Source organism: Accipiter gentilis, chromosome 2, assembly GCF_929443795.1.
Source record: "Accipiter gentilis chromosome 2, bAccGen1.1, whole genome shotgun sequence".
Lineage (NCBI taxonomy): Eukaryota > Metazoa > Chordata > Aves > Accipitriformes > Accipitridae > Astur > Astur gentilis.
Window position 1 is genome coordinate 18,456,757 of NC_064881.1, and position 18,166 is coordinate 18,474,922.

At 41.5% G+C, this 18,166-nt stretch overlaps 1 protein-coding gene across 6 annotated transcripts in view; it reads right to left on the reverse strand.

The window, feature by feature from the left end:
* Positions 1-863: 863 nt before the first annotated feature.
* Positions 864-18,166, reverse strand: part of NCOA2 (nuclear receptor coactivator 2) — a 199,144-nt gene continuing 181,841 nt past the window's right edge. For all 6 annotated transcript variants that reach the window (XM_049818258.1, XM_049818282.1, XM_049818240.1 and 3 more), the window contains 4 exons: positions 17,172-17,349; positions 14,656-14,854; positions 9,001-9,090; positions 864-4,610 (listed from right to left, as the gene is read on the reverse strand). In XM_049818258.1, coding sequence (XP_049674215.1) covers positions 4,599-4,610; positions 9,001-9,090; positions 14,656-14,854; positions 17,172-17,349 — 479 coding nt within the window. In that variant the 3' untranslated portion in view covers positions 864-4,598. The remainder of the gene's footprint in view (positions 4,611-9,000; positions 9,091-14,655; positions 14,855-17,171; positions 17,350-18,166) is intronic.

The window sequence follows — 18,166 nt, forward strand, 5'->3', positions numbered from 1 at the left end:
AGACTGATGCCAGGAGTTTTAGCCAAAACTGTTATAAAAAATAAATGGAAATTCTTGACATTAATAAATTATAAGGGGATAATCTTGCCTAAAGGCAAAATTTGAATAGGAAATATTTTTCCTCTTACTATGCAGATGTTTTCTCTACTTGTTTCTGACCTCGTATCGGGAAGAAACATCCTCCTTCCTTGCTTTCCTTAACGTGGCAGTATTTTCCTCATATCTAAGGATCACCAGTGTTTTGCTGAAGCCAAGTCAGGAAAACTGCAGGAGAAGCCTTGTTTTTTTAGTAGGAATGGTGAAAGGATAACAGTACCTGGAGGTCTTTAGAATAGTTTTAGCTTCTAAAATTTTTAATATAAAAAAATATAAAGCTTTTTTCCCTCATTAAGCTCCCAGACCAGCCGATCATTCTGATAAAGAAGCATTCTTGTAGCTGCCTTTATTTATTTATTTAGTTTTAATTGACCAGTCAAACATTGCCAACTATCTTATATTAACTGTTAGGCATAGCAAGGAGAACCAGCCCTTAACTCTACTCAGTCTCACTTCAGGCTATTCGAGGTCTGCTTCTGCTGAAACCATCACGAAAATGCCCATTTTGTGCTGACTGTGATATAAAAAAGTATGATTCTCATAATGAACGGTTTTCACATTAAGCTATGTGATAAACATTTTCAATTAATATAGTGCTATAAAGGTAAAAGGACTTGAGAGCAACTAGTTGGAATATATAAAAGCCTTCAACACGGAAAGCCTGTTGTCTTTTTAAAACCTGCCAATCCATCTACCCTCTAGTGCTTTAGTACTACATCTTACACCCTTCTATGAATAAATGAAGACACAACAGAAACACGTTGAAATCTCTAAAGCCATGTAAAACCCGAAGGCATTAAAATTTATTAAATGATGCAATAACAACAGAATTCTTTATTTACAATAGCATTATTTAACATCAAATAAGCAAATAGCATCAGCAAAGCAATATTAACTTGCATAAATGTATTTAAAATTTCTCTGAATATATCTACCTTTGCATAAACTGCTCACACTAGAAATACAAACATCAATGCAGGTGAACAAAGTGATGTTCAGAGTCAACTCCGTTTTGAAAATAAATCACAACCTGAAACACTGTAAGCTTTCTCCTGAAGAACCATAGTTTATATATTGCTTAATTTTACCCTTGTATAATCTTTTCATATACACACATCTCAGATGCAACTTCATGATGAACTGTACAAATAAAACCCACAAATGACATAAAGGGAAAAAATTAAATGACAGTAAATGTTTGAAGAAATGTGTCCATCATCTCTATTGAACAACATAAAGATTAAGTGATGATGCACTTATTCCAAAATTGTACACAATTCACTATACAAATATAATACATCAGACAGCTATGTAGGAATATACAAGACTTAAAAACAGATCTAAGGCATTATGCTAGATTTTAGCATTTTGAGGTTCTTGCACATAGCTTTTACCTGTAGTAAGAAACTTAAAAGATTTTGTTTTAGTCTACAAAGAAACACCAGGGAGAAAATTCTAATTAAAATCAAAGCCACTACAGTAAATTTTCTTTTGTGCAGAGAATGCTTTTGCTCTTAGGCAGCATACTACCATACAAATACTAGAAAACTTTTAAATTCACACCAACAATTAATGGCTTAAGTTGCATTTCAAAACTGATTGTGTATCTTTGGGTTCTGCAAGTGGAGCTGTGCCACCCATTTCATCTGTTAAGCCCATATGAATTCCACTTTTAAACAAAGATTAAAAAATGTATTGTATAAACTGCAAAAACATTGCTTTTAATTAATACAGGCCCAAAGGGATACCGGTGTGGGACAATAGTTTAAAGATTGAGTACAAATTAATTCATTGTAGCAAAACAGCTCACTTCACTTTTTAAACTTACCACATTACATGAACACTTAAACAGGTCGTACGACCGTGTATATATGCTTATTTTTCACACTATGCGCCTTTCACATTTAGTAATGTAAGTAGAACACTGATTAATTGTTCTTTTAACAAAATCCAAGTACTTTCTCCGACAAATTTACTGTATACAGGATGAAAAATACTGATAATGAAGGGAATTGATTTGGCTTTTTTGTTTCTATAGTGATCAATATGATCAGAAGATTCCTTCACTCACTTTTCTCTTTCATTAGTTAAAAGACGACTAAAGTCACGATGAACCCAAACGGAGCCAAAGTGATAGGTACAATCTCCTTTCTTTCAAAATGGCAATGGATGATGAAGTATCATAATCACTACAGATGGTAAGGGTTTGCAGGTCTGTCATGAAATGGGACAAATTTAAACTATTTTGTCCACTGTGAAAAAGAATAATCTATCTGCAGAGGTTACTGTTAACTGAAATTTTAAAACTCATTTACACTTTGTGGTGCAGGAAATGAATTCCTTCAAATTAATAAATTTCTTACATAAATATTTTTTGTCAGATATATAATGCAAGTTTAACACAACTGTTGTAGTAACGAGGCTGTGGAGCTCAGGGCTGACAGTTATTTTGGTTTCCCATCAGCAAGTGAGGATGGCTCAGCTGACTAAATACTCTTGAGTTCATTAACAGAATGGTGACAGCTGAAAAATGTTGCTTCTCCAGAACAGTGGCACTGCCCTCCTTAGGGAAAAACACAACCGTACATTTCCTGGGCTTTCATCAAAAGCCTTCTACAGAAACAGCCTATTTCGAACCACCTTTATCATATTTTCCTCAGCCTTAATATAGAATAGTGGCTATTTTATTTGAACTCCCACCTGAAAACCAAAACAAATTAAATGGCAGCAGAATAAACCTTCCACTCCCAAAAGGCATGGCTGATGAGATATTATAAAATGCATTGCATTTTACATGACATCAAAAAATTTGCGTTCAGGTTAGAAAGTTTGTGGATTAGGGGTCAGTGGAAAGAAAACAGAGGTCAAACCCATCAATTTCTTAATATTTCAAGTCCTCAGAAATTGATGTCAGTTTAATAAAAGATTATTCCAACCACAGTGGGCAAGAAAAAAACCCACCCCCTAACAGTGGCCTGCTTAGTAACAGTTTTTCTAAGATTTGTTACGAAAGGATATAAACATACAAAAATCAAGAATTGGTTCCTACAGTGGCTGCATATAATATAGTTTAGTTAAATGACGTTATGAGCAGAATCACAAGGTTTAGAAAATGAGAAGTCTCAAGCCTACAAATTAGGTCTAATCAAGGCATTGTGATCCTTTACAAAACACTTTTCCAGGAGACACACACGGCTAAGAAGTTATCTAATTTAATACTGAAGTACCTCATTTGGAATCAACTTCACAACATGTATATCTCACAAAAATTATACAAGTAAAACACTTAAGTTTTCAACTTAAATTATTGCTTGTTTACATATAAACTGGATTTTAGGTACCTTACAAAACGTCCTCGTAGTCCACACTGCTTTAAAATAATCAGAAACACATGATAGTGGTGAAGTCTGTAGTGATATCTGCTATAGGTGTTACAGGAATTGTTATTTTCCCAGCTAAGGGGATGGGAACCAGAAATTGTCATGCTTTAAAGCAAGTATCTGGAGCTCTTTGATATTATGCACCAATTCTGTCACTACCATAATCAGTACATGCATTACCATGGAACTTTGCTGTTCAGCATCCAGTAACCGGCCGTCCAGATTGCTGAAAACACACCTAGGGAAATAAAGGGGTAACCTGTTTTTTTATTCTATTAGAAAGAAGAGGAAGATGACAGAGGTCAGGAGAGCCAGGTAAAAAAATCAGGATTTGCTGATTGTTAGGAATTTAATTAAATAAGAATGTAACCAACTTGTATTTTTGGATTCATGACTTGCATTATAAACATTACCACAAAACCCAACCGAAACGCCCTTTATAAACAGCCCTCTCACAGGGTAATTGTCATCTGTTTTACAACTTTAACCCCATTCAAAATTGGTCTGTATAGTTTTCTGCATCGGTTCATCTTCTCTGACTTGTTGTCAGTGGAAAGCGCCCGTTGGAGGTCTCTATATGTACCAGACGTTGCTTCTACACCCTCCTCCACGCCTCCTCTCCGCCCCAAAATGCAGGCCTTAGTCTAAAACACCAGTTTTCAGATGGAACTGAATCCTTTGCACCAGACTGAGTAAGCCAGGGAAAACAAAGCAAAAAAACCAAACCCCCAAGGTCTAGAACTAAACAGAAACAGAACAAGAGCATGGTTGTTTTTCCTTAAATACATACATTTAAATACATTCAATCTGACATGGTTTATGAAAACTGCCTGTCAACATTTACTTCGCAGGAGAGATCTAAGTTGCACTAAGGTGAATGCAGTGAACAGACTGAGCAACTGTCTGTACGCTAGCTTCAGACTGTCAAAGAAGAGGCTGCTCTTCAGCAACGACTGCCCGGCTCCCCTCGGGAAGGCAGGGCTGAGTCCTGTCGGCAGCAGGCAGCCGGCGCTGGCAGCTCAGCTGGGTCACAACAAACAGACGCAGCTCTTCAAACCAGTAAGGATGTGGGGCCGCAAGCCCAGTCAGCTGAAGAAAGGAGCAACCGAACCACTCTCAGGGTCAGCAATATTTCTGCAAAAAAAGAGAAATTGGAGAAAAAGAAGTGAATTCTTCCTTCTGCGATAGTGAAGACGGGTAGGCCAATGAGAGCTGGATGATGGACTGCAGCATCCACTGCCAGCCATACATTGGTGCATTACTTTAAACCCGAAATTTAACTAGAATTTATAAAGCTAGACTATTCTTTGTGTACACTGATACAATTTACCTGAGATTTAATTCCAGTGATATCAGTGGGGGTTTAATTTCACTGCATTCTTAGGTCCTTAATTCATTCCAATTATCAGGGGTATTATAACAACTTGGGATCATCTACCTCTTGTAGACTCCAGCTAAAGGCACAGTAATATGGTTTAAGAGAAGACCCATTCCTGGAGTATGGGCAAAATCTCTCCGTGTTACTGCTGCATCACCCTCAAAGGAAACAACTCCCTTGGTTCACTTTCCCCTCCAAGAATTATAATAAAAAAAAAGGGAACAGAAGTAAAAAAAAGCTTCAGCTACTGATCCCTAGAGATGTTCTTTACTTTGTACTTACTACCCTTGCAGTGTCTTTACACAAACAGCGTACAAGCTGGTTTTGGCCGAGTTGATTATTTTGTACTTTCTTATTTAAAAAAACCCTCAGGATGTGGTTTTCACAGTTGTTTTAAGACTGTGCCTTCCAGTGACTGCAATCTGTGCCTCTCTGCCTTCTTCCCCCTGCAAACTCCTTCTCCCACGGGGCGCTGTGGTCAGTCAGGTCAGAGAGCTGATCCAGGCAAAACCCATTTTTCTCCTCCCCTGGGGCTGCTTCCCACTCATATCCCGTGGCTCCGGCAGCGGAGCAGCTCTTTTCTCGCAGCCTCCTGTCGTGCACAAGGAAGGCCCCATTTACTCAGGGACGGCGCTGGCTGTAGGCAGCTTTCTCGCCAGCCCACGTGCATGCCGCTGGGCTGCCTTCTGGAAGCTGTCTACACCATGCTTTGCGCTTTACCACGCCTTCCTCTGCAATCACACGAGGCCTAGAAATGTACCTCTACTGTCAAATAAAGTCAGTGTCAGGAACCATCCCACGATTCAGGGAAGCGAGGCCCTGTTTTGTACACCTGCTATTTATTCCCAGCCCAGCTGGTGCAGCTGGAGCTCCTCGGGGCTGACCAGCCACGAGCATGGTCCAGAGGCCAACACGGCAAGTCCTCCTGCTCCTGCTCCTCCTCGCTTCATCACAGCGCAGAGACACCACACTCACATCCCTCAAATCCTGGCTAATATGGACAAGCTAAACTTCGGCTCTTCTCCCTGACATGAGAAGGCAGGGCAGTTCAGCGACCCTGTTAGCGCTTTTTGATCGTAAAGTGGGAACAGAAGTGAAAATCCAAAGATGTCCTCGTTTTTAGAGTGGACATTTAGCAAACAGTATCTCTACAGAGACACTAAATAAATGCTTCCACTATACCAGTGACTTAAAAAAAAAAAATTCACATACTGCAAAGTTTTTTTTTAAGAATTTAACAAAGATTTGAGTCACAGGGTGATAAAATACATAAAGGAGGGAGTAAGACAAAGAAGGCACAAGTGTACCTCTAGAAAAACATTCCTCCACTCCTTTTTATTTAGATTTAAACAAAGTAAACAGGACTTTAAAGAAATATGTCAAAGTATTATTTCCAGGCTGATAGTGAATGGGGGAAAAATTGCACAGAATAACTTCCATGGCTGATATACGCAACTTCAGGGTAGAGAAGTAATCTGAACGCCCCAAAGATCATTGACTTATATAAGAGTCCAGCTATAGGGTACTAAGTTAAACTGGACACCCCTCAGCTACAAACAGTATTCTTCAGACATTTACTTTTACACAGGAGCAGGTTCAAGATTTTCTTTTACCGTGTGAAATTAGTTAATACAAATTTGTTCCAATAATGGCAAAAAAAAAATGTATTAAGCTGTTCCAGTTGCAACTGCCTTCAGCTCTACAAGTGAAGGGTACTTTGTGCCTTGAAATCGAGACAGAAAATTCTCTGTCTTCTAGTTACTTTAAAAACAGCCTCTCTGTTAGACATTAGTATCATCCTTGCAAGTCCTAAGCTGTAGAACTTTTATCCTTAACATGTTAAAGTGAAACAGTATTAAGCAAGCAAATTAAAACAGTAAATGTAGTAGAGATCTGACATCCGTAGCTGTACGGATTTCAGCAACAGCATGTTACTTCCTGGTTACTTGACTCTGAACAGAACCAATCCCTTTAAATGATACAGCTGTTGAGATCGATTTTATGAAACATTGAAGAAACCCTTAAGTTTGTCAGATGAGTTTCTCAGCTTTCGCACGTTAAAGCCGCAACCGCCAAGGGATGAAGCACGTTTATCCTCTCCTCGGCTTTCTGGTGACACAGCTTGTGCTTTAAAACAGGAAGTTACATAGGAGTAGTTTATAGCACAGACACTTGTAAACAGTAGCTACTTAACCTCTGTTGCAGTTCAAAGTTCAGTAAAAGGTATTTATAGTGCACATAAACCATCGACATTTTCCTTGGCAGTCAGAGCTACGTTAGTAGAACAAAAGTAAAGTCACAGAGCGCAGGCGGTTGTACCCTTACAAAATGATCCACGAGGCTGAAGAAGCTGCTTTTCTGCAGGTGAGACAGAACGGCTCTCCATGCACAGCCACTGTCTGTCTCACTGTTGTGGCACCGACCCCATTATTTTAATTTTAAACCCCTCAGACTCCCTTGCCCAAAGTCCTGCCACTCGTTTCCTTCCACCTGCACCCTCTTCCCTGGCTGGTCTCCACCCTCTCTCGTAGGTCTCCGGACCTCTTCCGTCACACCCACTCTCTCTCCCTTCGCTAAAGCAGACCAAATCGCATCTTTTCTATTCATCGTCAAAGCGACCGTGAGATGGCTGCGGAAAAGCCTCCCGCAACGCACAGACCCTCCGCTCCCGGAGACAGACGCTCGTCTTTTCATACGAGCCACAAAGGTGTGGAAAGAACTGGCCTGCGGGAAGTTTTAAACGCACCTGTGTGCAAAAAAAAAAAAACCCAGCCCGGGGGGGGAAGCAATGAAAGGCAGGTAGGGTTACGTCTTCCTCCGTCCTTCCACACTCGTCGTTCATCTGGAGACGCTTGCAGTCAAATTGTCTTAGTTTCCCCCATTATCCAAACGTCCTTCCTCTAGCAGTGGAAGACTTTTAAGTTTTGCTACTGGATTCGGCACAGGAGGAAAACCTGTGTACTTCATTCCTCCTTTCCGACTTCGGCACCGCGCGCAGGGAGAAGGAGAAGGAGAAGCCGCAGCCTCAGCCGCAGCCGGGGCAGCGCGGACGGCGGCGCAGGGGGCGGCGCCTCCCACGGCTCCTCCCGCCCGAGCCCCGGGGCGGACCCGCCTCGCCCGCCTGCAGCCGGGAGCTCGGGGCAGAGGGTCTCCCGAGCGAGCGCGCGAGCCTGCCCGCCCCGCGCCGCCCCGCCCCGCCCTCTCGAGCGGGCCCGCCCGCCGGCGGAGGCGCGGCGCGGGCGGAGGCGCGAGCGGCGGGCGGGGCCAGCGGCGGCCGCTAGGTGGCGCTTCCCCCCGCGCCGCTCGGCCCGCCGGCGGCGCGAGGGAGGGGCGAGCGCGGCGGGGTGCGCGCCCGCGCCCCAACGGCCGCCGCCTCGTGCCGGGGACGCGGCAGGTCCCCGCGCCCCGGGCCCGTCGCCCACGTCTCCGTGAAGCGAGCCCCAGCCCGCCTTCCGCTGAGGAGGGGCGCCCCAAAAACCGCCTGGCGCCCGCCAACCCCGCCATGCCGCCCGCCAACCCCGCCATGCCGCCTCTCCTTCGGCACCCGTGCCGTCTGCCATACAAATCGGGCTCGACCCGAGCAAACGCTCATTAATGACCCTGTCAGCTGGAAACGTGTCTGCGAACTAGTGCGGCCCTGCCGCTCTTCTCAGAAGCGGCGCTGTACAGAAGGGGATAAATTAAATAATTCATGAGACTTCTGCCCCAAGGATAATGCAATTGAGAAGCGGAAAAACCACTTAAGGCAGGACGAAACGTGGAATGGGTTAAGCGTGCGGCAGTGCAAATACGAAGCAACGCTAAGTCTCTCCCATCATCAGCAAACAGTCGTGCCATTGCTCTGTAAAAGGCAAATACAACTGTACTGCCGAACGTGACTTTGTTAATTCAATATAACGTAATGTATTCTGTTAATGTAAACGTATTCAGTATTACTCGCTTCAGTAATGCCAGTGGGATCGAAACAAGGAACTTAACACAGGTGTCACCAAAAGCGGAATGAAAAATATTAATTGCAAAAAACTTAATTACTATTACCCTGGGTACTTTTAACTTCGTAAGTAAAAAGAGACCGTATCCGTTCTAGACCACAGTACATTCACAGTTCCCTTGCCTTTGTATGCCTGTGTATATGCCATTTCTTACCCGTGTTGCATCTCCGTCCTGCTTTATCATATCCATCCCAGGCAGCTGGTTTGGAAAAAGATTGCCTCCCCTCATAGCAGGATCATTAACCTATTGGTAACAAGGTATTAAGGAGAATGAGTTAAAAAATACATTAGGAAGAGGGCTCAGAATTAACAAGAAGCGTTATAAACCACTATGCTACTCGCATATACCAACATCCACTTTTGAGGTGACGTTGCAGCCGGGGAAGTGACCACGTAGCTGAGCACCCTTCTTGCGCTGCATGTGTTTGACTCGTACTATTCTGCTTCCTGGTCAACAACAAAGACTTCATTCCTGATGCTATGATGACCCTCGTGCATATTTTACAAAGCAGGCTCCATAAATTAGGTCAGTATTATTTGAAGAGGACAGGCCTGCTATGTAAGTCCTGAAAACAGAAACGCGTAACTACTTTCCTCACCTCAGTAACACGCAGCTTTTCTGCTTGCAAACCACCACACAATTTTTTCAAAGCCTGATGAGATAAAACGCAGGCTGAATTATACCGACTACAGACTTAGTTTTAATGACACTTATTTTTCTGCTTGTAAGCAATGGCAGAAAGATAGCATTAAATGGGAAAATGTGCAGCGGCATGCCTTCCTAAAGCGATGCTCTCAACCATTTTCTGAACACAGCCACGGGAAAGTATCGAAGCTGTGTGTTTCTGCACAACCAAAGGGTCTGTCATGCTTAGTTATGTGGAAAGAGTGGCTTGCCAAATTTACAGCATTGCTTTCTTAATCAAAGGATTAATCTCACTGTGTAGGAACTGGTATAAAATACAAAACGCAGCCCTTCAGCAAGGTTCCGAAACATTAGAAAATCCAGCTTTCCTTAGAAGTTTTACAGGGAGAGAAACCTCTTCCTCTGGAGTCTTTTGCTGACTTGGTTCTCTCTGTTACTTCCCTCAGACTAGATGGATGTGATAATAGTGAAGATATGCCCCTCCAGATTTTGCTGGAAGGCAAAAGATGTTTTTCTGTGTCACCTGCCCTTTAGGAGACTCGTGTTGCCAAGGAGAGGAGATTCTGCCACGGCACTACCTCACTTCAGCTACGGCAACCTGCTGCAGCAAGGGGGGAAGACTGTCTTGAATTTATGACACCGAAGTCTTCTCATTTCAGGTCTTCCTGACTGTTGTTTCTGTTGCTAATTCACCGATTTTACAAAATGTCACAAAGCTAAATGCAATCACATGCAATCACCTAAAGACGTGGTTTCCAATGCTGCCAGAGAGACAAGACTGCAGTTCAATAGGAAAGGTTAAAAAAATATTTTTGCCGTAGGAATTTAGAATCTGAAGAAATTAAGTGGTGGAAGCCTCCTAGTGATGCTTTTTGCTTCTTAATACAAACGGGCAGATTTTTAACCCTGAATGTGAAAATTTAAATCAGAAGGGAAGAGAAACACACTGTTTTGTTTGGAAAGAAAGAAAGTAGACAGCTTTGCAGCTTTATCTATGTGCATTTGACTGAGCAACAGAATCCATGTTTGAAAAGTGTTTTCTGCTATTGATCAACATTCATCAGAATGCACAGCACAAATGCCTTTTCTGTTTGTTCAGTAGACAAAGGAAGGAAAGAAAAAAGCAGAAATAAAAAAATTGTATACTGAATCAACAGCAGCTTTGGAACAAAAAGATGACTGCATGATTTGCATCATGGCAGTTAGGACAGGTATGGAAAAGGAAGATGGTTCCAGGCTGCACGCCACAAAAGCAGCAAAGGCATCAGTGAATTTCCTATCACAGAATCTCTTTGCCAGTGATGATGCAAGAATCCTGACTGGCATGGTATCAGATACAAAAAAAAAAAATCTGCCATTTTGTTATTTGAATACATTTGCTTCAGAAGTCCTTGAAACGAAACACCCCACAATTCACACATCAACTTTTCTGACTGCAATAACAATACAATCAGAAAAAGTACGGAGAAGGACAAAGAAATGGAAGAGTTTTTATAATTTTCTGTAGACAGGTCAAGTGGTGTTATCAAATATGATATCTGACTAAAACAAGACAGAAGGTATTTTACAATTCCTTTGCAATTAAGCACATTAATACAGCCTCCTGCTAATAAGGCAGAATTATATACAAGGTGTCTTTCCTACCACTCCAGAGCTCCTTTCATCTAGCACACTGAACAAAATCAAAATACCATTTCAAGATAACTCTTTGTAGATGCCATGTTAACTTTGGCCTGGGGAGTACTGCCCTGTGCAGATTAATAAACATCAACTCTGAGTGGACATCTAGATAGGGGTTTATTTCATATACTGAAAAGCCTCTACTCTTGCATAGGTTTCAAATTGCTTCTCCGATAGCTCAGTAAATAACATGGATCCATGATGCAAAATAAGCAACAGCCAAAACATGGCAACAGTCCACTGTGCAAACAGGAAAATGAAGACAAGGACACAGTAAGTTGTGTGAATGGTGACTTTCTGGATGCCTGGGGAAGCTGTTTTGGACAGAAGGAACCTGCAGACCTGGCGTCTAGCGTTTCAGCATTCCTGGTAGCAGCCTCCTAGAAGACTCACTAGTAAGAGCAGCCTGAAAAGCTTTAATGTAATTATAAGGGAGTAGATGATAATGAAACAAGGTCTGATCCCTCAAGTACATAAAAGAGTCTCTAAGCATCATAAATAGCAAGGCCTTTTGGGCATAATCTTAATTTTTTACTTGGTGATGCTGGGAGCCTAGGTAGTAAACAAGAGAAGCTGGAGATATACCAGTATGAGCAGATAAACACCGAACTTCGTATTTCTGAGCTCTGGATATGTCTGTATGATACAGTATAGTGCCACAAAGTGACAGGAGACAGAGCCAAACAAGCCTGTTTGGTGCTAAAGGTAAAATACCTACTTCTCAGCAGTTAAATAAGACCAGGCACAGCTTTTTACTAACAGGTAATACATATTACTTCCAAACCCACCCAATAACATGTGAAGTGTTAAGTTTTTTTTCCAAAGCTGGAACACATTCATAGCATAACCACTGTTATTCACTGTGGTTAGAAAGAGATGAGCATGTGAAGTTAAAATTATGTATTATGGAACAAAAAATGGCATTGAATAAGTAAGTAGAAGTGTAGGGTGTAGGTGATAGTATTTAAAAAAAAAATTAAAAAAAATGAATGAAATGGCAACAGTCAGCAGAATTAAAGACAACGTAGTCATTTTGAAAACCACCAGTTACAAGAAAAAGTTCAGTACAGCCTAGGTCAATTGCTAAATAAAGATGCCGAATTGTACAACGCTATGCCCTGAAAACAGAAAAAAATATATCAATTTTAGTATTCAAATATACATTTTTATTTATTTGTGTCTCTCAAAAGAAAATGTGAAGCAGCACAGCAAACATTCCTGAGGACTAAAAAGTACTGTCTTGTGGCCCAGAAATGGCCCTCAGCTGTCAATTGGCCACCTCTGACCTAGATGAAACATAAAACATTTGCTTGCAGAGTTTGCAGATGACACAGTGCTGGGGTGGTAAATCAGGAGGAAAACAGGTTACTGTTACAGAACGAGCCACAGCACTTTGGTTAAACAGACTCAATCCAAGAAATGCAATTTGATGTAGACAAAAGGAAGGCAATACATTTGGGAACAAAGAATGCAGGTTTCATCTATGTAGAATGTGCTGAGGAGGATTTGGGGATCATGGTAAGGGTTTCAGTATGTGCTCTCCAGTGCAACATTGTCACCAATAGAGCCAAGGCAACCCATGGATTGAAAGAGAAATTACAAGCAGAACTTGACTTTACACAGGTTTGGTGCAGTCACTGTTAAATCACCATCTCCCGTTACTCTGTTCCTACTTCTAGAAGGAGGTTACAACAATGGAGTTTAAAGTAGATCCACAAAAGGGACTGATGGGCTGAAAAACAAAATGTTGAGATGGGTAAAGAATCTTAGCCTGTTCAGCTTACTGGAAGTTAGATAAATGCCATCTTGAAACAATATCTTGTAGTCTAACAGGAAGGAAAACCAGTGCGACAACTGTGCCAGTGGAAAGAGTAGTCTGCATGGAAATCTTTGAAATAAACGCAGATTTCTTTCTATAATGCATGTTTCTCAATTCAGGTTCCTGGGAAAATTATGTAGCATGGGCATGCTGAGAAATCAGACTGGGCTGTCACCTTCAAATCCCCACTTTTTTCTTTTTTGGTTTTACTATTGTTTTACTACATTAAATGTGTGCAACAGTCTGCACTTGGGAACTAATAATAATAATAAAAAAGTTGCTATAACTGGGCTTAGCAACTGGGAATATCAGAGAAGGTGACAGATCTGGGAGTATCAAAATTACTTCAGGTCACCAGTATGTGGCAGCTGTAAAAGACAAATGTGATCTGGGGCTATATCTGTCAGAGTATTCCAAGAGAAATGGGGAAGAACTAGTGTTATGCACATGGCTCTGGTGCTTAGGAAATACTGATTCAAACTGGAACAGGTGCAGAAAAGGAAAGGGAATTTAAAGCCTACAAGAAGAGACTGAAACACTGTTCCTTGTTTAACTTCAATCCCAAAACAAAAAAAAAAACAACTTGTCGAACGAATGGCTCTTTCTAAAATACAAGAAGAAAAAAGAGCTATTTAAGATAAAGGACAATATTGGAAAAGTAAATACTCTGTTATCAAATTTAGGCCAGAAAAAGGACGTACATTAACAAGCCAATAACATAACCAGCTTTAAACAGGAATGTTATGGTCTCAGAAAAAAGGTTTACGATATTGTCCACCATAGTAGGAGATGCTGCCTGAAGACACAAGAGGTACTTTCCTGCCAATATTTCTAAGAAAAGTCCATAATTTCAAGTCTGTGTTTGAACAAAATCGGGGTTCAGCTCTGAAACAAACATATGAACCTGTTAATTAAGAGGACTCGTTTGTCAAATACTTATTAATGTACTTGCAAGTTTAATTGCAGGTTGACAAACAGAAATGTTATTTACCTTATTTCAGATACCCTAACTAGCAGTCTCAAATAAAATCGGGTGTGTAAACTTCCTCTCAGCAGAAAAGAACAGGTTACTTACCTATTGATTCAGCAACCTATTTTATACACACCACATTACAAGAAGTGTGGATTTTGTGCTCATGACGGTACCAGACTGATAGCTCTTGAAGCTGACTGCCTATTGTCTGCTACTACAAACACAGTGGCAGTAGAAGCATCTTCCACCCACTGCCCACACCAGCATCTTTCACTCTTATCTCTAGGAAACAGCCGCCTGCCATTCAGTCCTAGCCTCCCACTGATGAGAAAATTAGCAAGGACACTGGTGACCTGCAACTGTGCTACGGGAACTTACCTACTGAAAACAGGAGCTAGATCAGCACGCGCTTTCCACGGAAGTCCAGGAACAATTACATGTGCTAGCTACAGTGGTGCTAGGCCAAAATGGGAAAACTAGATGCAAAAAGTGCTCTCTACCTCATCGGTCACCTTAGTTATCTGAGTGCAGAGCTAAAAACAAAGCCTTTTTAACATCATAATTTCTCAAGAAAACTAGTAAAAGAAACGTAATGGCTTACAGCAGTTACAGCCCAGTGAAGCGGACCTGAAAAACTACTGAAAGTCAAAGCAAATCCTCTAGCTGTCATCTCACATCCTTAAATTCTCACCTGCTCAGGACCCATGGAGGACAACCCTGATGTAGGCACAGAGGTCGCTGAGGTCATGCTGATCTGCCCTGTCATCTGGTTCATGTTGTTCATACCACTTGTGTTGGTTGCCATGGATACACTGATGTTCATGTTATTATTGTACATGCTGGTGCTTGCTTGCTGCCCAAAATGTGGTGGGGACTGTTGTGAAAACATGCTACAGCAAGGAATGGAAAAAGCAATGTGTCAGACTTAGAATGCTGAAGCCACTAAGAAACTACTCTCTTTTTAATATATCTTAAGCTAGAATTTGTATATACTGTAATTTATTCCAACTTCAAAGGAAAAACTAGTTTTCAGCTACATTAGTGTCAAAGGAATAGATTTTCAGAATTTAAGTTCCCATGTCTGTGCACAAAAATGCATGCCTTTGCGTGTGAAACTATGGCAAAGTACAAATCTGTTATGCGTGTGCAATAACAGCCAATTAGCTGTCTAAATGGGCTTTTCACTTATTTTGAATATGTTTGGGAAAGTAATTTTTGGAGGGAAAGGAAAACACCTTTTTCTCCCTCCAGTGTTAGCACAGCACAGGACTGTTGAGCTGAAATTGGATCTTGTCTAATAAGCTTTCTTTTCGCAAAAGAGGTTATTTGCACATATGAATACCAGATTTGCACATAAAATTATGGCAAGTGGGCTCACAAATATAGACATGCAATTGTGCAGAAATTTATTTACCACATCTTAGCATCAGGTTTTGAAAATGTGGCACTATAAGAAACAACATAAAGTCTAAGACAATTACCCTCTATGTTCCTTTAAGGCCATTTCAGAATAACTTAAGGAGGAGCAACTGTGGAAGATCTCATCCCAGATTTTATTCAAAGTCAAGTGCTTTCTGGATAGTATCTTGCTTCCCATTATGTCAGAAGTCATATGAGAGATTTTTTTTTTTACATTTCCTAAAATGCACTTCACTGTTTACATATCAGTTTTTTCTACTCTTTGAGCATAATCAGTCAGTGAAGGAATTACTCCTGACAATGTGTCTGTTTAGAGGATCTGCATTGGACTGAAATACTGTGGAAGGGCTGCTGTGTGTCAGATGGCACGCAGTAACAACCTCAGTATCAATGGCTGACTTTTACTTCCCTGTGAAGCACTGCTCCCACAGCTGAGGAAATCTTTCAGGGTTAACACTCAACCTTGCACTTGGGTACTCCCTCAGGCTGTTGCTGCACACTGTGAGACTTGGTGGAGTGCAATGGCATTCTGGGCACAGGACCAAACTCGGAAAATCCCACCATTCTTTTCCTTCCAATTCCATGTCTTTTCAGGCCACCTAACCACATTTTTAAGTTGTTATCTGGATGGCTGAAACAGTACACTACAGATCATTGTGAATACTCAGTGGGTTGTGTAAATGCATTTGACATGTCTCTGCTGTAGAGCTGCAGTTTAGCAAGCCAACCATTAGTCTTATCGAGCTGCCCCTGCTGCCGTTTCAGCAGAAGCCACAACTGCGGTAGCTATGCCTCCTGCAGATGCTTCAGGAAGACAGTGAGGAAGAGGCACAGACAAGGATGAGGATAAGGGATAAATCAGCTGCTTTAAGGGGAACTTCACCTGGATCAGCCTCATCACTGAATACTGGTGTGTTGGGTTTATTGAATCTTTGTCAACCAGCGGGAAAAAGATCTGTTGCTGGGCTGGGATAGTAAGAGCAGCCTGAGAACTTCAGGATGACAAGAGCGCTGTGCTAGAGACAACTGTGTGCACCCCAGTGTCAAGTGATACAGGCAGTACACCAACCTGATAGCTCCTCCTGTCTTCCAGTGAAAAGCACAGATCTTTGCCATCTGGAAGCTCGTTGCTGCCTACTGACAGCACTCAACGTCCGACCCATTCAATGTGGACAGACTTGATTATTAGAGCTATACTGACTGGGGCATGGGCCTCAACTGAAAAGGTGACTGCATGCATGAGGCATGCTACAACGCTCTCAGAGAATGACAGTTATATGCTGACCACCAGTATGTGCAAGCACTAATGGATTGAACCTGGTTGCACTCCATCCAGCATTTAAAGTGGGAGGTGATATCCAGTCACTGCAGTTCCAGAGCGGTAGGGAATGCATAGGCTCCAGCTCAGCTGATCCAGCCATGTGGAAAGCAGTGTGGGAGCACAACATGAAAATCATACGCAGAAGAAATGCATCCACACAAACGTTAGGGGCTGGAGTTCACTGTGCAGCAGAAGTGCTTCTTAAGGACACAGTGTTTTATCTGTTACCACAGACAAAGCAATGCATTGTATGGATGCAGGTCTTTAGCTATGAACTCACTTTGCCTTGTAGGAAGACAGAATTTAAACCAACTTGTCAAGCCAAATTGAAAAGAAATCTCTTTTAGGATAGATAGTTAACAACAAACAAAAAGCAAACAACTACATAAAACAACCCCGCAAATAAGCATAGACCATAAATGACGCTGTTACTCTGTGTGTTCATTTTCATTTTGTTCTGGATTTACCTGTTTCCACCCATATTCCCTTGTGCCCACCCATTCATCTCCGTAGAGGATTGATAGGCAGGATTAGCCTGAGACTGCTGAATCATGGGGCTTTGAGTATGAGCCAGTCTTGGGGACATCAGTGGACTCTGAGGAGTGGTGGCCCCTGTGAAGCCTGGATCGGGCTGCTGACTAATACCTGAATAAGAAAAGGAGAAATTTAGCCACTGTACATTCAAAGTTAAAACAAGCCAAGAGCTCATACCTGCAGACATGTCTTTGCACAGTCCTACTTATGTCATCTGGAACCTATAACCTTGTGTCTTAATGTGGGATCTAGATTAAAAGCAAGACATCATCAACTAATACTATATGTATAACTTTAAAAAAAATCATTTGGCCTAAGTATGTTGGCTACCCGTGTGTCCTAATCACACAAGTGGTCTCTCCCCTCTACAGACCAAGAGAAAAACACTGGTAAGTGACTTTCCCCCCACCCCCAGAAACTGCATTCAAAACAACAAATAAAACGTATTGCTTCTGTCTAGAAATCCATTTTGGTGAAAGTGATGGATGACCCGTTTACTGCATGGCACCACCTTTTAACATTCAGGCTATAATTTTCAATTTTTTTCTAGAGTTCCTAGAACCTTAGTATCTCTATTTCTGTGTCCCTGCAAAAACAGGTAATGCCATTTTGTGCAAGCATTTAATGATTTTTTAAAATAAAAAAATTACCTAGAGGCAAAGAAAACCTAATTTAAGCTGTAAAATGCCAACTGCGTGCAAAAATTTTGCTTTAAACACAGTCACTTTGGCCTTGTTTAAGTACATCACGAACAGCATACTCAACAGAAACAAGCCACTCTTAATGCTGGGGTAAGAGTCAGGTGGTGTGAAATCTATTCTTATATTCACCGTCTGCATGACTTAACTTCTCTGTATCTTTGTATCATAAAATGGGAATAACATAATGTCTCTTCATTTTCATAAAGCAATTACAAATACGTGGAGGG